The 20,561-nt window shown below is 41.4% G+C and overlaps 1 protein-coding gene across 1 annotated transcript; it reads right to left on the bottom strand.

The window, feature by feature from the left end:
* Positions 1-699: 699 nt before the first annotated feature.
* On the bottom strand, positions 700-20,182 carry mboat1 (membrane bound O-acyltransferase domain containing 1). The gene is made up of 13 exons (XM_079504680.1): positions 19,959-20,182; positions 19,024-19,169; positions 18,250-18,327; positions 16,163-16,258; positions 11,074-11,129; positions 10,890-10,944; positions 9,729-9,921; positions 8,869-9,061; positions 7,489-7,592; positions 6,802-6,866; positions 5,168-5,300; positions 3,644-3,795; positions 700-2,982 (listed from the first exon to the last, which is right to left on the bottom strand). Exons 1-13 carry the CDS (start codon positions 20,046-20,048, stop codon positions 2,832-2,834), a joined length of 1,512 nt encoding a protein of 503 aa, XP_079360806.1. The 5' UTR covers positions 20,049-20,182; the 3' UTR covers positions 700-2,831.
* Between the last annotated feature and the right edge of the window lie 379 nt (positions 20,183-20,561).

The raw sequence follows: 20,561 nt of genomic DNA, 5'->3' as shown, positions 1-20,561 counted from the left end.
TAACTCAGAGAGTGTACAAATGGAACCAAATGGACCCTAACGGGTCCATTTGGTTCCATTTGTACGCTCTCAGAGTTAAATTAGCATTGATTTTACAATATAAATTGGGGGTCCCAGAGATAGAAATGCTATTAAATGGGGGTCCGTAGACTAATGCATGTCAAACTGGCGGTCCTTGAAATGAAACAAGTTGAAAATCACTGCTAGAGCCATGAAAATCTTCTCTTATTGGGGTCCCTGGCATATCTTTTCAAATGGGGGGTCCGCGGGCTAATTAGTGTCAATTTGGGGGTCCTTGACATGAAAAAGTTTGGGAACCACTGCTGTAGGCTACACTGTACGGAAACCCCCCTCCCTTTTTTTCCTCAAAAGGGCACATTGCTGTCCATTGCTGGCACTCTAGCACCCCCTAGTGTCTATCTGTGCACGCCACTGCTTTTGAGGCCATCAGGCAGAGCCTCTGAGCCACTCTGCTACACTCACCCCCCTTTTGACCTCCCACAGGGAAACCCGATCCGGGTCACAGAACCAATGTAACACCCTGGAATCACTCAGGTCTCCCGCATGAAAGTTCAACATCTTAACCACTAGACCAAAGGGATATCCCTATGGGCTGGGGGAGATATTATGTATTATTTATAAATACAGGCAGAGGCTCTGAGCCACTGCTACACTAGAAAAGTGTAGTTTTGACATCCATGCCGAATGGTAGTCCTGTGAATCATTATAGGCTGCATCTTCCTCACTGAAATCTAAACTTTTTTAGACATCTCATGAGAGGATGAATACAGCTCTTTCCTCACGCTAACTACAATCTGAATGGCTTTGATTAGCCTGAATATCTTCAGAGGGAAAATAAATATGGAAAAACAATTATGGAAATTATGCTTGATCAATTTCACATTACAGTAGTACACAGGGCAGCTGTATCTCTGCTCAGTATCACATGGCTTGGGTTCATGGCTTCATTCAGTAGTGTAGAAACGTACTAAAGCATATAAACTAACCAGCAGGTGTCTCTGTTATAATGCTCTGTGGCTGCTGATGCCTCCTAGCTACTGTAGCTAGATCATAACTTCCTGGGGTCCAGCTTCCCCAAGGACAACTTAACTTACATCAACACGTTATACATTAACGTCCAGTCATTAACAATATTATAGAACTATACATTAGCGTTAGTAAAACTGTGCATTATAGTAGCACTACATCGTCACAATGTGAACAAATACCTCACAAATTCTCACAAATACATTCTCTGTTTTGGGGGCCAATGGTCGCATACTTTTAGCATGTATGAACCTCATCCCAAAAGAACAAACCACAATTATTTCAGATTAATTCATATTCTGCATAACCACAAACTTGCTTTCGATTGCTCATATCATATCTGGTATCCAGCACCATTCTCATGACAAGTAAATAATTGAATGATCAGTGTTTCTATCAGTCTTTCTAGTGTCTATCAGAACAACAAATGTTCTTCAAGATATGTCTGCTTTATAAAATAAAAAAGGAAGACAAGTCTTAGTTTTCAACAATATAAAATGAACTCTTGTACATCCTTCCACAGACTAGTTATTTAAACCTCTTTGACTATTTATTCACTGACCATTCCTCTTCTTTTCTTATTACATTATACTACCATTATATTTCAGTAAATAAAGGTCCTATAGATATGAAAAAGACAGTCCATTTGAAGTTTCATGAGAACTGGTTTGAGATGTAGTTTTTTGTGTACTCTGGATACTTATTTCTATAAACTTTCCACTGTGCGAAGAAAATGGCTTTAAAAACACTGGCACAGTACTTTAAGATGGATATGGTCCCTGGCAGAGTTTGTGTGAGAGATCATGGCGCCCGGAGGGAGAGCATGGCTCACTCATTCACACAACCACCAGAACGTGGACAGTGTGTGCAGCAGGCGCACAGACCCTCCTCTAGGCATGGCCTTTTGTTGTGGTCATACAAGGCTGCCTTTGTGTGTGTGCGCGTGCGTGCGTGTGTGTGTGTGTGTGTGTGTGTGTGTGTGTGTGTGGTGGGGACCGGAGAAACAAGTCTGTGCACTGATTTCTAGTGTACCTTTAAGCCTGCTCCATGATCGTGTGTGTGTGTGTGTGTGTGTGTGTGTGTGTGTGTGTGTGTGTGTGTGTGTGTGTGTGTGTGTGTGTGTGTGTGTGTGTGTGTGTGTGTGTGTGTGTGCACGCACGCGCATGTGCCTATGCCCTTGTATTTGTACCCTGTGTGTCTCCGCGTGTTTGTGTGCCAGTGGTCCCACTGTTCTGGCTTGGATCCCAGATTCAAGCAGAATGAAACAGTGTGAATGAAGGAAAAAGGAGAGTGCAGGAGAAGAAGATTGGAGAAAAGCAGAGGAAGGGAGATCAGAGAAGAACGGAATATAGAGAGCTTGCAATTCTCAGTCCGCTCGGCTGCATAGTTCTTGGAGAGGGTGGACCGGTACGTAGATGGGTTCTTCAAACCATGGAAGCAGGAGGGAAGGGAGGGCCAGTGATATATCTCTAGCAGAAACATTAACGTATGTCATCTTCTCTCGGGACGTTAGGCCTACTGTATGTTAGCATCTGTTGCAGCGTAAAAGAAACCAGATGGCACATGCAATTAGGCTATTGCACGTTCTGTGTATGTCCCACAGCATGGCCTCAAATCCTGCATTGTCTCATTTGTCCTGCTTTATGTGTCAATCCCCATAACACAAAAAGAAAAGTACAATATTCCAGTGTGAGTTTACTGAATGCCTTTTGAGTTATCCATTTGTTGTTGTGACATGACGGACAGACAAGAATCCTAATGAAGAGATGGGAGAAGAGAGATTTTCAGTCTCCCTTCACATTGTTGTTGGCGTGAGCAGCCTGGCACTGGGACGGACACGGAGGAAAGGAGGTGAGAGTCTTGGGTTTTTGTTGGGTCTGATGCAGGACGATCGTGGCCAGAATGCTGACAATGTGAATGTAGAAATACATGGACCTGAAAAGACGGACATAAATAAAGGATACATTCTAAGCAATTCCAATCATTGTTTATTATACTTTTATAGAATAAATCTGTAACTGTTATTGCCATTTAGGAAAAAGAGAATTAGGGTGTATTAACTAGCATCTACGAATCTATTGTATATCTATTATCTTTCTACATACCTGTAATAAATCTTAAACTATATGGCATTTTTCAATGCAAATGACAGAACATTGTGCATGGTTGCTTTTATCCTTACAGTATATGCAACTGTAACCACATGGGTTAAAATCCAGGTCTTCTGCATACCTCTCAATCAAACAGGAATCACTCCGGGTCATAATTAGGCTTCTAAGGCTTCAAGCACACAGACAAACATCCATTCTACTATGATTATATAAATTCTTTCACACAATTGGATGCAGAAGGTACTAGTAGGCTATGTCAAATAGTTGTCCTTAATAATACGTTAGGAATGAGGACTCTATAGAGTTCTCTATGTTATAACAATATCGCAACCAGGAAGGAATATTTCATCAGCCCACTAATAACTGATGCAGTAGCTTACGGTGCAAATTGAACAGCAACTGATATAGCAAGTGCATGGCTTGGAGGACCACAGCTCCATGACTTTCACTTCCGCAGAAGCTGAATAAGGACAGTCCGATCATACCTGTAATGAACCAAAGTGGGTTCTACTGCCAGCAGTAGGAAGGGCATGACAGTGTAGCAGATAGCCAGCTGAGTGGCTGCCCATGTTATGATGTCATAGAGCAGCTTCACACCGCTGGAGTGCAGGAAGTGGTGGCGGAATGATTTTCGCACCTGGCCGGGCAGGGTGGCATGAAAAGAGGAAAGACACGCATTACTTCAGGGGTTCTCAACCCGTGGGTCGCGACCCCTCGGGGGGTCGCCAAATTATTTTAGGGGGTCCCCAAATTATTTTCAAAAAAAAAAAGAAAAAAAAGATATATATTTTTTTTTTTCACGGTTTTTCAAAAATAGCAGACCTACAAGCTCGTAGCGCGCCACTCGGTGGCGCGCTATGAGCTTGTAGATCTGCTATTTTTCATTAGCTAAATTATAACATAATGCTTAAAACACCAAAAGGGGTTCCCGCCCAAAATGGGTTAAGGTTATTGTAGCAGTCAATTTATATTGGGGGTCGGGAGGGGGCGGGGCGGGGGTCCCGAGATATTGCCAAAGCATTTCCGGGGGTCCCCGGCCAAAAACGTTGAGAACCCCTGCATTACTTCACTGACTGATTGATGACTCACACACGTTTATATCAAAGCAGCGGTGTGTTGGTAAACCATCCCGGTGGCGTGAATTCACATTTTGGTGTCTTCTGCAGACCGGTCTGGCCCCAAGCACTGGGTGAGCATTTTGTAGAAACCGAAACGTGGAAGAGCTATAGTCAGCGACTGCGCCCACCAAGCGCTTGGGGCCTGGTCTGGTCTGTCTTTAAGGGGAAATTTGCAAACGACCCCCACCCAAAACATCATAGTATTCTAACAGTGTACCGATTCAGTCAGACATTATTAAAACAATCTTCTCTTTGTTAGAAATGTTATATTTTGTAGAATACTGTATATATTATATACATTGGGACAATACTAAAGACAATGCTAAAGCCATACATTTTCCTACCACACAGTTACACTGCACGTTTAGTTCTACTTTTAGTTAAAGAGTGATTCACTCTGCACACCAACCTCATTCCCCTCTTAACCCTTTCATTCCTTTCTTCTCCTACTTTCTTCCTATCTACTTCCAAAATAAACAGCAGTACCCCTTATCTCTTTCTGCCACTCTCTCCTACAACATCATGGAGTCCTTATCTCACTATTCACTTCTGTCTATTTCTCTCTCTTTTCTACTTCTCCTTGCTGGCTATTGCTACTATTTACTTTATAAAAAAAAGAAAAAAAAAGAAAACCTATAAGGTGAAAGGAGAAGGTGTCAAAGTTCCAAGTGGGAGGGTGGGGGGTTGTTTTTGTTTTGTTTTGTTTTGTTTTGTTTTGTTTTGTTTTGTTTTGTTTTGTTTTGTTTTGTTTTGTTTTGTAAAAGAAGCATAACATATCATATGTACTGCATTTTTCCCTGTCCAAACCCCTCTACTATGCTTAATAAAAAACCTTAAAATTGAAAATTGAAGAGTGATTCATTATAGTTTGAGAGGAAGAGGAATACTCACAGCTCGTGCCGCTGTGGTGATGGGAATGGCAGTGATGAAGGTGAAATAGTACCCTGGGTAAACACCGTGCCACAGTGCAGATAGGACGAAGGTCAGCGCTGTACGGTAATGTGGTGCTCGGTCATAACACACACTGGACAAGACAGCAAGGGACATTTATTTTTTGAATTTGATTTTTTTTTGAAAGTTTTAATTTGGAAATATATATAATCATTCTCTTCCACTGAAGCAAATAACACATGATGCAAATGGAATGAGCTATTCTAGATCAGTGGTTCTCAAAGTGGGGTCCGGGGACCCCCAGGGGTCCTTCGGTGTGTTCCAGGGTGTCCACAGCAAAATTAGTTAATGTAGCATAAACAAATGTTTAATCATTTAATTTCAACAACACTAAATGTTTAACACACAAATCTTCTCTTACACACTCTACAAAACCTTTTCAGATGGGGATTTGCAACCAAATACATATTCATTTGGAGGTCAAGAAAGTGTTTGAGATAACACAATAGATAACACTATGCTATCTTTCCTTTTTTCAGTCACTAGAGGATCTAGCGCCACGCGTAAAAAAGAAGAAGCTCCTTCCCATCATACCTGGAACCCAACATGTGTCACATGTGTCACATGATCGGCTAACGCCGTTGCCTTCTGAAGCTGTCGGATGTGTTAATGGCTGCACACATGAAATGGGGCAAAGACAATATACAGTATATGGCAGAAATGGTAGGGAGCAATGTCAATAGAGCTCAATAGCTCAATTTGCAGCACAACGCTGAAGTGTGTTATTTAGCTGGTGGCTACTGACGTGTAATAATTTGAGATGTAATGGGCGCAAACATGCAAAGTGGAAAGTGTGTGCAGTGATAACGGTTGTGCGATAACCCCACTTCCGCCCACTTCTCACTTGTAAGATAGCTTTGATGAAGAAAGAGATTAGAAGGGAGGGGAGAGACGGAACAAGGAAAATAAGGTAAAGGGGGAGGAGAAAGCTACAAGAGGAGGGCTACTAACAATAAATAGCAGCACAGAGGTTTTTGTGCAGGAGCTGTAATGAGCGGCATACCTGCAAACATTAGGTGGTGAAAAACAGAAAGATTTCCTGGATTAGGCAAATGGCCTAACCTCAACGCTGTATAACAAGTTTAGTTATCAAAAAGTGTGTGTGTGTGTGTGTGTGTGTGTGTGTGTGTGTGTGTGTGTGTGTGTGTGCGTGCGTGCGTGCGTGCGTGCGTGCGTGCGTGCGTGCGTGCGTGCGTGCGTGCGTGCGTGCGAGTGAGAGAGAAGGTAAAATATCTGAAATGTTGAAGTGCATCTTCTTGATCCATTTTCGATTATGTAATGTTTTGCACTTTGCATTAAATCGGGAGATTAACAGGAAAAAGCAGAATAAAGGGTTAAAAGTAGGGATAATTTATATCAGGGGCGTCATTGGATAAGAGAGCTAGCTCTCGATTGACCTTCTTGAATAAATAAAGGTGGCGACGCTGACGTACGGCTGCAGCTGTGTACGCTCTAGTTTGCAATGATGAGCCTGCACAACCAAGAATTTCACCCACGTTACTTGTAATGTGATGTGACAAATGAAGATTGACTCTGATTGTGAAGAAGGTATGAAGAGCCGTAGCGTTACTTACGTCTTGAGCCACACTCCAGTCTGAATATTCCAGTTGTCTATGAAGGTTTTGAAACTAGTTGCTGTCTGAAAGAGAGAGACGAGAGGACCTTGGATCTCATCGGCAAGCAAATGTAGATGTATTACTCAAATGCTGCATCAGCACATCTAATTTACTTTAGGGGTCACTGGTGCTCTCACAGAGTGGCAGTGAAGCCTTATTCACACTTTGTTGCACAACAGTGTCGCTCACTGAAAATAGTTCAACTCAGTTCAACTTTAGAAAACCCAAACCTAACACACTGACACTGTAAGGCGTCAGACAATGTCAGCTGCACCATACATTTAGGACCATCTCCTGTTAAAGAGTATACTACGCCAGATTGATCTACCTCCCAGTCCCGGCAGAGTAGTTCCAGAGCAACGGATTGTGTGGCCCTGGTCTTTCCCTAATGGGACTGATCAAGGGTAGCTACTGGGACGTAAGTTGGGACTTCATCACACCGGCTGGGTCACCTGAGTGAGGGGTATGATGTTATGAGACCTGAAACCCTGATGACCTTGGGATTCATCACTGAGTATACGTCCCAGGTCTATCCATGCAATGTTTTTTCATTCTACTACAGCATACAGTAACAAAACACAGTTAATAAGGAGGACTTGGAGGAGAGCATATATTTTAGGAAATAATGTGAAACACTGAATGTACCTCAATCCCCCAGATGTTGATGTTACAGATGAGATTCCAACATGGTTGGCCATTTTCATCCATCCCATTAAAACCATAGCCTGCTGCATTGTTGATGGCATCCGCTGACAGGAGAGAGACGGAACACAACATGACCAGATGATTATGTACATACTAGTGGTCCCCCCCCAATAATCATATTTGAACTGGGGACCCCACCAAAATAATCATATTTGAGCTGGGGACCCAGCCAAAATAATCATATTTGAACTGGGGACCCAGCCAAAATAATCATAATTTATTTGAACTGGGGGGTGGACCCCATCAAAATAATCATATTTGAACTGGGCACCCCGCCAAAATAATCATATTTGAACTGGGGACCCCCAACCCCCGACAAGCAGTTGAAATTGTAGGAGTCGAGGCATTACATTTTGTTTGACTCGGTTCCACAGGAAAATAGATAAAGTGCTCATTGGAGCAACAGGTCTCCACCAGGTCAGGTAGGGTATTGTGGGCCAGCAATGTTCAGAATTTGCTAATCAGGATGGAATATGAAAATTCTGACGGATCTGTCTTAATCACTTGACTATAGAGATGATGTCTACCGATTTGCGTGATGTTTGACTGAGCTTCACTTCTTCCCAGCTAAGTCCTGCCCCATGCAGGAGCTAACTATTTCCATAGACAACGCCTTGGTAACTTCTGTTCCAACAGCCAAGAATCTTGGTGTTGTCCTGGACAGTCAGCTCTCATTACACATAACAGCGGTCACTCGATCCTGTAGGCTTACACTCAATAACATTCAACGAATTAGACCCTTCCTCACCCAGGAGTCAGCCCAGCTCCTTATCCAGACATCAGTCATGTCAAAACTTGACTATTGTAACTACCTCCTTACTGGCCTACCGGCATGCGCACTTTCCAATAGATCCAAAATGCCGCAACTCGCCTGGTTTTCAACCAGCCAAAATTCTCACATGTTACTCCCCTTCTCTGCTCCCTCCATTGGCTCCCGGTCGTTGCTGAGTACAAAGCTCTGATGCTGGCATTCAAAGCAACCAAAGGTATGGCACCCCCATATCTTGCAAGTCTGATCGCACCCTACAAACCCTCCCGTGCGCTCAGATCAGCCGACGCGGGAAGCTGGAAGTACCTTTGCTAAAAACCAGTATAATTTGTTGATTACCTTTCGGTAATGGGTTCACAAACATGGATTAAGAAACAGTAAACACTACATATCCAGACAGGCAGACAAGCACACTTACAAATACTATTACTGTACAAGCATGTGTGCTCAGAACTGCTCACTAACACGCACGCACACACACACATGCACTCACTCACTCTTACTCCATTAACTGCTGAGTGACATGCAGGAAAGGAACGTGTGGCCCTTACCTAGCGTCCAGGCAAAGTAGAATTTGGGCCTTGCTGCTTGTATGGAGAAGAAAGCGTAGGTCAGCCTGGTTAGGAAGGAGGCCTGGCTGATGAAGTTGACATCAATGTTGTATGTGATTGGCATTGACCTGGTCACAATGAGGAAGAACAGCATGCAGCCACAGCACACCAGGAGCTTACGGCACACTGCATTCTGAAGGAAGAGTGTATTATTACTAACGAGACAATGTTCCTCATTCGTTTGGATAACCAATGGGTTTGGATAGTAAGAAGTACTAATACACTTTACACTATAAAGGTTGTATTTATATACTTTATAATTTAAGTTTCTAGCTATGTTTGGGAACAATGTTGGACTTGTTACAAAAAATTGTTATATAATATATTACTCGTTCATTACTCTTTTCAAAAGTAATAATGTTAATTTACTTATTATTCCCTGCCACAATAACTCGTTAAATTACTCGTTGCAGGTTGTTGCTGATCGCTTTTGGATACAGTAGGTGGGACCTAGACTGGCTCACACAAGTTAAACCAATCTGTACACACATTTAGCCTATGGAGTAACACAATTTACAAGGAATACAATTCGATGATTAAGTCGTCAGTGCCGTGCTTGGAACTGGATCGAGGAGACACAACTGTTTCACACAGTTTTATGGACTTTATAATAAAGTGAGGATGCTGTAACTCCTTCCTTGTTCACTGCATGTAAGCAATATTTTATCTGTATTTCCATTTATTTTGTTCTTGTTCTTTGTTCTTTGTTTTCTTGAAACTACAATTATGGAGTTTGTACGTCAAAGAATTTAGCCCGCTTCTGTACTGTAAAAGCAGATTTGTGACTTTGTGCTACATACCACTGGTGATGGGTCAGGGGCTTTGTCATAGCCGTTCTGTCCGTTGCAGGTCCCCGAGTGATGTCTGAGCTTCCTGTGTATATGTCTTCCCTCTATGAAGTCTATGTAGTCCTTGTAGTTACTGCACGGCCCCACCAAGATGCTCAAGAAGTTCAGATTGTAACTCAGGTACTCAATTAATGATGGCCTCTTGCTGTTGATGAAGCAAATGATTGGAAATCACATTTAGCCTGATCACAATTTAGTTCTGTTTTCATGTTATGTTTGAACCCTAAAAAGACTCCTGTAGAAAGATATATTTCAGTTTGATCCTTTCAAATTATTCAAAATGTCAAAACAACAGTCAACCGAAATAACTAGGTTGGTCACATGGTTTTCATTCCATGATGACGCTAGGCTTTTGATACTTTTATTTTGAAATGACATGCATGGTGCACTGATAAATTTAGGTTTTATCTGTTGACATGCATAAAGTAAAATTTCTCTGCATGCTCATAGGTATATGTTATTCACCATGATTGCATCTGCTTGTCATTATCCTTGTTAGCTGAAGAAAGAAAGAGGAGTGCATTATTTTTTTAAAGATTTAAATAAAAAAATGAAAAAAGAGACAAAATACTTCGATGGGATCTACGGGTACCATACTTTGATACCGGAGTGGACTCCTGAAACACATTGATACCAATTGATTTCTAAATAGCTACGTAACATCAAAAATACTGTTTAGTTTATGTGGGAGTACACAGAAATACACCACATACTTAGAGGCAATATAACTTCCCAAATTATCCCAAGCATTCTTTTTCTGAATTATGGTATACAAACATAAAATTCATAAAGATATGTGCACATTAGCGCATATCCGATAATATATTGTAGACTGATAATAATACGTCTGGGGTAGCCAATATTAGGCACTGTTTTTTATTACTACATAAAATTTGTTCCACTCCACCTGTGGTACACATACTGTATACTGTATAATTGCCAGTGCATCATACTATTCAGTATGAACTAAAGCTATATCATAATATGTGTTTACAGTCAATTAGAGAGAGCTATTTAGCCAGACTTTGTTTTTGAAATATTGCTAAACATTTGGTTTCACAATGGCTCTAAAATAATGTTCATTATTGTAAAGATCTCATAATGAATACATACTGTACAGCAAGACGCTTCTGGTCTGGTGTAAGTTCTTCTTGCTTCTTACACATCCCTGGAAAACAGAGGGAAATGCTAACTGACGCGAGACATGGCCAAAGCATTTCCGGGGATCCCCAGCCAAACAAACGTTGAGAACCCCTGGTCTATGTAAAGGTAAATGTAAATGTCGCCTTTGTCTTACCATCATGTAGTTGAAAAGCCAGTGTGGTGATCTTCTGGGTTGCTATCATCAAAGGCCTGAGGAGAAGAGACAAATTATTATTTTTTTCTTTCTGGGAAAGTAATATTTGCTTGTACCAAGGTGAAATAATATATATTTCATAATTAAACATCTATTCATATGGTACCATAAAAACAGAATCTTTCTGGGTTATTGGAAAAATACATAAAACTGAAAGAATTATAATAGTCCTGCATTACCATTAGGTATTACTTAAATGTATTTCGATCATCGTGCTCAAAGGAATCCAGGGGGAAATTTGATTGTATGACCTACGGTTCAAGAGTTATAGGCCAAACGATAAAGTGGGCTGAGGCTGATTTGAAAAATGTCTGCATGCATGAAAGTTTTGAAGCTGATCCGTGGAGCGGTTTGCGAGATAAGGTTCAAAATCACAGACATTCACACACTATCGAAAACTGAAAATATGTATTCTCAAGATTGACATAACGTATGCATTAAAAATAAACTGTAGAACAAATTAAACTGGGGTGCAAACCCTGGCCACACCAACATCTCTTGGTCTTTGACACTCGACTGACCTTTTTGACCCAAAACCTAATTATCTCTTCGGTGCAGACTACTTATCATTCCCACAACGTTTCATGAAAATCGTCCCAGCCATCACTTGTGACCTTTTCAACAAAAAGGTTAATCACCACTTCACTACAATACCCTGCCTTACATTGCTGTGGTTTGGCCGGTCGGGTAATTAAAATTTCCATTGGGCTCTTCTATGAATGGACACAGTTAGACTGTAAGAGGTGTAGAGCCACAAAAGTTTAGGAACTGTTAAAGTCTCGTTTTGCATCTTCTCACCAGTTTCATTCACAGATAAAGACCTCTCTGTTGACACAAGAATGTGTGAATGTGTGTGCGTGAGTGTATGTGAATGTGCGACTCTCTTGCACATCCACGCATCAGGCCGTGTGTGAGAGGGCTCCATTGTATGAACAGTAACATAAAGCAGGGCAGAGAGATATTGGCTGAGTGGCTGGTAGTGCCGGGCCTATATGCCTGATTTATACTTGGTTGCGCTCTGTGTCACCGTGTTGACACCAGCATGCAACAGTATATCACCCTAGAGTCTGCAGCCGCTAAACCGGGAAAGCCTCCGTGTCATTTTAGATTGAGCTCAAAAGCATTATTTTATACTTTGCCTATTCAAAAATATCAGATATAATAAGCTCATATTTGTAGAATCGCCTCAGGGTTGATACAGTGATGGCACAAGTTTCTTTATGGACATCAACATTTAAAAAAATTGTAGTAGTTATAGTTTGTTAGTCCTGTCCAACTGAATGTACCCGCCGTTTTTAAAATTACAAACTTGCTGTGAATGCAAAATAACCAGTCAACAGCATTAAATCTGTGGAAACCAACAGCTTCATCAGAAAATTAGGATGACAGTGAGCCATCTTTGTCTCCAAATTGAATTAGCGGGTATGTGAGAATTATATGTGTGGATTGTGGGCGTCCCTGATGTCAGTGCAAATCGACTTAGTTAAGCAATTGTTTCTGTTTTGTGTGACATCAGACTAGATCTTGATCAGCAAGAGAGCAAGAGAAGAAAGGTAGGGAGAGTTAGCGGGAGGGGAGGAAAGGAGGGAGATAGGGAGAGCCTATATATAGCGTGCGCTCACACAGATTATTACATTACTTTGTACAGGTTAACCAACACTACACACAGATCACAATCTTTTTGATTCACAACCATTCATGTCTTCAGACTAAAAGCAGTTGGCTCACTAATCTAATATCTGACCCTACCAAGGCGCACAGACCACACTACTCATCACGGTCGGGAGTCACACAGAGGTCATCTGAGGCTGCCTTCATTTATCCACAGTAACAGAATACACTGTTAACTATAGGCTACAAACTGTCAACTCTGCCATAGAATAAGCCATTACCCACTAAATATAAATCTGATGTGGATATTACTTATATAGAAGCATTTTAAGCAAACACAAACTTTAAAGCAAATCACCATGAAGTCCAACTGAAATAGCCTGGCTAATAAGCCAGACGCGAATCAGCCGTTGGCAAAAAGAAAGCCTGCCGGCGACAGTGTGATATGAGTCTGGCTTATTAGCCAGGCTACAACTGAAATCACATCTGTTGTACAATTAAATGGTAAATGGTGCATTTATATATCGCCTTTATCCATGGTGCTTTACATAGATTGTGCATTACATTCACCCATTCACACACACATTCATACACCGATGGCGGCGGAAACCATGCAATGCACCAACCAGCACATCAGGAGCAATTAGGGGTTCCGTGTCTTGCTCAAGGACACTTCGACGCTAACTCTGGGGGAGCCTGGGTTCGAACTGGCAACCTTGCGGTTACCATCCAGCCACTCTAGCCCTGAGCCACCGCCGCCCGCAGTAAAGTAACTAATTACGCACAAACTGATGATCCTGTCGGCCTACATATTCTGGAATTCTTCATTTGACATGGAAATCATTGTATGTCTACATCCATGTCGGACGAGACATACAGTATACGTATGTGAATGTCCTGCTGGTTATGTTGGGTAGAAAAAGCAGCGCACAACCTCTGACTGCAGAGAGCTGTGAGCTGCCTTTATCACATTTGGCATGGAAGAGCATTTTATCAGTTACTTACTACTGTGAGGAATTAAGACAATATCCAAGGGATTACACAACCCAGCGGCAGGTTGTGTATAGTGTCATCTTGCAGAGATATTGTACTGTATGTATCTTAACAGATAGATACTCTTGTTGCATTTTATGTTTACAACCATCAGGCACCAACAGGCGCTCATGCGGTACATTTACATACCTACCTACAGGGAAAGCTATAATTGATCGCCCTAAAGTGGCAAAGTTCATTGGGCCTCATGCGCCAATAAGTTCCTAACTTTTCCTCTTACATTTCTTCCTAAGTGAATTCCTAAGAGAAGTCCAGTCAGATTCATGAAACGTTCTTAAGTAGGCAGAATTGTTCGTAAGCATGTTCTTATGATGATGAATCCAAATCCTCGTAACTTGAAGGGGTGTGCCAGTTCATTCAAATGATCATAGGTAGACACCCCACATATCCTAATTAACATCCTAATTACCATAGGGAACCGCCCCACCAATCCCATATAAGGCATTGGGAATTCACTTTTCTACCTGTGTTCACCCAGGTGGGTGTGGTTTTGCATGACTCCATGGCCTTGCCTGCAGTCACACCTGTGTGTGATTGCAGGACACAGAAATCACAGGACCTCACACATAGAAATAAAATTGAGTGAAGTCAAGAATACCTAAACTAAAGTCTAAATATGGTGGAACACCAGACTCCAATAATACTGTGGAGGTACTGAAGTGAACAGAATATTTCAATATTTCAATATTTTCAATAATCATGAATGTATTTCATTATTTATCTTGGGGGGGGGGGGTGATGGTGGGTGCATGGGGTGGGGGTTATGTGGTGGGTATGGTGCGTTGGGTTGGGTTGTGAACTCTAAACCAGTGGTTCTCAAACATTTTCATGTCAAGGACCCCCAAATTGACATGCATTCTGCAGACCCCCATATGAAAATATTTTCTGCTAGGGAAATGTTTTGAAGATTTATCAAAATGTTTCGAAAATAGCCGATCTACAAGCTCAAAATGGGCAGTAATGGGACGCGTTTGTGAGCTTGTAGATTGGCTATTTTCAAAGTATAAAATGGGATTAAAGTGGTAAATGTTCCATATTTTGCTGTGGACTGCCTGGAACTTCCTCAAGGACCCCTTGAGGTCCTCAGACCAAACTTTGAGCATCATGCAGATGGCGCTGTTTTTCCTTTATGTTTTCAGATTGCACTTAAGAACGAAAAAGGCACCCTAAGAGTGCTCCACAGTGTGCGTAGATTCTGTTCTTACTTACGAACAAATCACAGCTAAGAAAAGATTGAGGGATCCCAAAACCTTCTTAAAAACTTCCTAAGTGGGTCTAAGAACAAATTTCCTCTTAAGAACTTCTTAAGAACGGTTGGCGCATGAGGCCCAATGTTATTATGTTCACACGTGCACACATTTAAGATAATTGAGATTCCAAAAGATGTTTCTGGTATGTGGCACTTTCTTCACTTTGTCTATTGTTTTTTTATCCTTAATACTCCATGTTAAACAACCGTGTCTAATCTCATATTACAATATAGATATTGATATACTGCCCAGCCCTAAATCTATGTAAATACAATTCTAGAAAAGTATTGGAGTCAGTCAGGACTTTTGTAATGAAATGTCTCAAACACACAAGGCAAGTGTGCCCGAGGATGGACTGCTCCCTCCCACCACATCTACAGCACAACAAGCTCACTGTAGCCAGGCAGTGTCAAATCAGCAGAGCAGCCAGGCAATGTCAACTGTTAATAAGCTACGCTGTTGTTACTTTTTATCTGTGCCGTTATTTACACAGGGCTGTGGTGCTGGTGGCCCTGTCAACGGTAAAAGGACCTGTAGAGACATTAGCCGATAACACAAGAAGTCAAGAACCATTCTGAAACCTATAGTGCATTACTCATACACACATGCATCTGCTGGGTGAGGCTATAGGAGAGAATGAGAGAGATGAGTAACACATGGCGAGGGCATGAGAGGAACAGAGGTAATGAATGAAATTACTGTGGGGCGACGATGCACGTGGGTGTGCATAGTTACTGTAGATGTAAACAAGAAATGAGAAAGAAGGAGGGGTGGGGGGGGGGGGGGGGGGGATTCGGAAGTTGGAAAGAAATTGGTTGAACAAGGTCAAAAGTTAAGTATGAACCCAATATGTATGATATTGTACACCTGGGGAGAGTGGCGGGAACAATGGGATACGATGGAGTGGGTAGGGAAAAGGTATTGATAAGTGAGATGGTAACGGTTGGGCATGAGAGAAGTGGGAACATGGTGATGGGATGGGAGAAAAACATATATATATGAGGGAGGAGGAAGTGAATGACAGCACAAAGAAATGGGACATTTGGAGCACAGCATGAACAACAAGCTTGCAGTATATTGGGAGGAGAAAGAGAAATGCATGCTCTTTTCTTTACCCAGAGAAGTCTGTGGACAGAATTCCGTAGTTGAATATGAAGACCCTGCTGACTTGGCACACTGTCAGATAACCCATAGCCATCACCATAGAATACCTGTACCAGGAAAATGAAAACAATTCACATGTACACAAGAACATTATAGACTCAAACCAAATGATTGTTTTATATGCATCTCTTTTCAGTAGCCCCCATTCACAATTACTACTACACTACTGAGTGACTCAGTAAACATTTCCATCCTTAGACTGTAGAAACAAGATGTGTTCTCATGGTTGCTGTACGTAAGAGGCCAAACCATCTTCCATAAGTCCTTCACCTCATATACTCCCCATATATCTCTGCTGTCCGGAGGAAACCTCATAACTCCAAAGTGTTCATTTTTTAGGAAATGAAAAATATACGTTTTTAAGGAAATTAATAAAACCTTATATTTTTTTAAACGATACAATACTGCCTCATCAAAGTTGGTGTTGTGACTTTAGATATTGTCAATGAGAAGTAGAGAGGTGGCGGAGTTAGCAGACAGTTTGAGGGTCCAATGGAGTTAAGAGGTTTTGTCCAATGCGTTTTTTACTACTTTCCATTGGTTCAATATTTTCGAAACAACACACAGACGTAAAGGGTGTTCAATAGCACTGATTTATGGAATAAAATCAAAAACCTAAAATATTGAGTTATGAGGTTTCCTCCAGACAGCAACGATATACAAAACACACAGTTGTAATGCAAGTTTGTCCCCTAAGCTTGTCTGGCAAGTTCAACATGAAAACAATAGCAGCTACATACAGTAGTGTTGCACCACAAGCTTGGAAATGACACACAGCTGTTTGAGTGGTTGTGTCAGCAACTTGTCAACAGAAAGACGAACAGGTAAAACATGCTTCACTCACTGTTCACTGCAAACTCAAACAATGATGCACTCAAATAATATATCATGCAAACAAGTTGCTAAATGCTCAACTCATTGAGACATGGGGCCGATTCATTCTACAAATGCCTTCTAAATCAGAAATCACACTTTCAAGATATTTCTAAGATGTTCAAAAATAGCACATGTTCAAGCTCACAGCGTGGCACGATCAGCAGATCTAGAGCTTGTAGATCTTCTATTTTTTATAGCCAACACAAAAATCTAAAATGACACAGGTGCTTTCCTGGTTTTAATGGGTTAAAACATGGAGAGATTCACATTCATTTTCTTTTAACCACAGTCAGGAACCATAGCGTCCCTATGCTGGGGCGAACATTCGGCAAATGATCAATAGACAAGCTCAGTCACAACGCATCACGTTGCAACACATTGTGAGCTTGTAGATAGGCTATATTCACCATTCAGCAAATGGTATAGAGGGGAAAGGGGGATTCGTAAGCTAATAATTTGATGACAGACGGAGTCTCCACTCTCCAATAGGAGTCTCCTCTTATTGACCCGGTCATCAAATTATTGGCGTATATATCTAAGGAATGTGACAAAAACATGAATTCAAGGCTTCATGGGGTGTGTATAAATTGATAGAAAATATGTCATTTTTTGGGTGACCTACCCATTTTGGGCGGGAACCCCTTTTGGTGTTAGCATTATGTTATGCTTTAGCTATTGAAAAATAGCAGATCTACAAGCTCATAGCTTGTAGCACGCCACCGAGTGGCGTGCTACGAGCTTGTAGGTCTGCTCTTTTTGAAAAATAGTAGAACGACTGACATAGAAACATAGCTATTTCAGAAAACTGTCAGGATGTAGAAGACATTTTTAGAATCTGATCTCAGGTCAAAATGGGTTAACATGAGTTGTCAAGGCTATAGAATGAGATTAGAGTAGATTCCCCTTTATGATATCAACATATAGGGCTCCATCTTGCGCCACCCTTATCCCTTAGCCCTAAACTTATTTGCCATTCTTTACTATTTTGAAAACCATTTTAAAATAGTTCAACTTGCCGATCTACATCTACACGTTGTGAGCTTGTAGATCAGCTATTTGAACTACTTTAAAAGGTTTTTTTAAATAGTAAAAAATGGCAAATACGTTTAGGGATAAGGGTTAAGGGGTGGCGCAAGATATAGCCCATACTGTACTAACTCACCTGTGAAGGTTGCTGATGTTGGCTTTGATGATGATCAAGTAACATGAAAGCACCAGGGTAAGGATATGGACTGAATACCTGCAGGTGAGAGCACACACAACATGCGTTGTGATGCTATTTTTGGTGCATGACACCAGCACACTAAATATAAATCAGGCTTCACTGTTTGAGATAGGAGTAGTGCAAAACTAATAAATAAAAATACATAAATAAATACATATCTATCACTATACTTCTAAAACGATGCAAGGACTTGGACAAGCGTACAAGCTTGGGCTTGGGTGAGTCTATTAACAATCTCAAAACCATAAGTCTACTGGCCCATTAAGCCATAAAATTAGATAAGAATCAAATAAAAGTCATTGCAAGTAGGACTGGGCAATTATTTGTTTTAATACCTGATTGTTCAAGCTGTACTTTTACACAATTAGTTATTATATCGGCATGGTGATTACTTATATAATAAGTAAGTAATAAATATAATAAATATAATTGTGCAAATATTTTGTGAAAGCAAAGCACCAATAGTCTTCCCCACAATATATCACCAAGATATTGAGGTAACAAGCAATTGTGACAGCCCAGCACTATTATGCAAGAATGATTTGTTCCAACTTTGTATGGATGCTAAGAGCAATCCATCATATTTCCTAATAGAGTGCTACAGATATGCATTTAAATCAGCAGGGACAATGTGCCCCTTCAATCCCCTTTGGAATATCCCACGCGGCACGCCCCTCTCCCACAGCATCCCGCAGACAATGTCTTTCTTACCATCCAAAGCAGAAGATGACAAAGGCAATACCCAGCAGAGTGGCTACAGCATGCCTGACCATGGGACTTGCATGATCGGGGCGGAGGTAGAGACGGAACCAGAAGGCAGCAGCAAGTGCAAACAGCTGACAAGCTAGGAAATTTACCTAGAGGGGGTTCACACATGGTCCGAATATTTGAAACACACATATAGTCGGAGTAATGGAATGTCGAGATTATGGGAACTTTTGGGCAGTCTCCGCCCACACGCACGCACGCACGCACGCACGCACGCACGCACACACACACACACACACACACACACACACACACACACACTTTGATTGATTGATTATTGAAATATTAGTAGTTTGCAGAATTACAGTACATTTCAAGCACAAACTCAATACAAAGACTGTTAACTGTGAGTGGACGACCCAATTAAGCATTACACTTGTTTACAAGAGGGTCCACCATGTTCAATTCATCAAAACATTTAGAGAGTACAAATATACACTTCTATATAGTCAAAGAACATAATAGGAATTCATCATAAAGGAGGTAAAAATGGAAAAGAAACATACACACACACACACACACACACACACACACACACACACACAGACACTGACATTCTTTCTGAAAACATGTCCTTTATGCAACACCTGACCAAACATCACAATTATGATGCAGCGACGCTACATTCTAATATTAAATAAATATAAGTGTGGACTGTAATCACTGGATACGGGACGGATAGATGCTACAGTATATGGCCCTGACCCTCAATTCAACTGAGAATGCCACTCAAAGTTGGCAAAGAATGCGATCAACTGCGGAGGGAATGAGGGAATAGGGATGCTAACAAGATGTGCACCCAGAGAATCACATGATCAGACTACAAATACAATAAAATCAATAAACTTCCCGACTAACATTAAGAAAGTGATTTCTACCTGATCCAGAGGAAATCCGAAGAAGTTGCTGAGAGGTAGCAACCACTTGGATCCAGTTGTTTTAAAAGCAGAGTCTGCCTGGTCGCCCATTGTGCGCTCTCTTCTTCAAGACAAGTTCAAACCCGAACGACGAGCACAAGTTGTTTATATTGACACTGGGGTCAGTGGGGTGCATCAATGTAATTTTGCTATTTCCTTATTTATTTTCCTCAAGGTCTACGATTCCAATCCATCACGAGGGTCATTGCGTCGTAGACCAGATCGAGTCGAAGGGCGGCCTGACAAGGCAAGCCAGTCTAGGGAGAGACCGGTCATTACAGTTCCTCTCTGTCTCCGTCTTTGCCCTCGGTGCCCTGAGACTGAGGGGAGGCGACGCCGGGGGCTTGACAAGGGATCAGCAATCCTCTTCCCCGCCCATCTCAATGATGAGAGCACATTCTATGTGAAAATCTCAGATCATGAAAAGGCAGTACAGTATTTTGGATTTTCAGATCAGCATTCATCCATAAATCAGAAACCATGGTCTATGACAATGTTATTGTGTATTAAAATCCATCACCGACTGTTTTAGTGTTCTCTGAAAGATTCACAGAGGAATGAGAG

This window comes from Electrona antarctica (genome assembly GCF_951216825.1).
Source record: "Electrona antarctica genome assembly, chromosome: 6".
Lineage (NCBI taxonomy): Eukaryota > Metazoa > Chordata > Actinopteri > Myctophiformes > Myctophidae > Electrona > Electrona antarctica.
The sequence above is the reverse complement of the archived record's forward strand: the minus strand, read 5'-3'. Positions and strand labels throughout refer to the sequence as shown.

Excerpts from the sequence above, each read along its gene's own strand:
- mboat1 (XM_079504680.1), bottom strand. The coding sequence starts at position 20,048 with ATGGGCGACCAGGCAGACTCTGCTTTTAAAACAACTGGATCCAAGTGG. Across the intron at positions 11,130-16,162 it reads CTGTCCACAGACTTCTCTGG|GCCTTTGATGATAGCAACCC; the intron begins GTAAAGAAAAGA and ends TCTTCTCCTCAG. Across the intron at positions 9,062-9,728 it reads CCCCTGACCCATCACCAGTG|AATGCAGTGTGCCGTAAGCT; the intron begins GTATGTAGCACA and ends CTCTTCCTTCAG.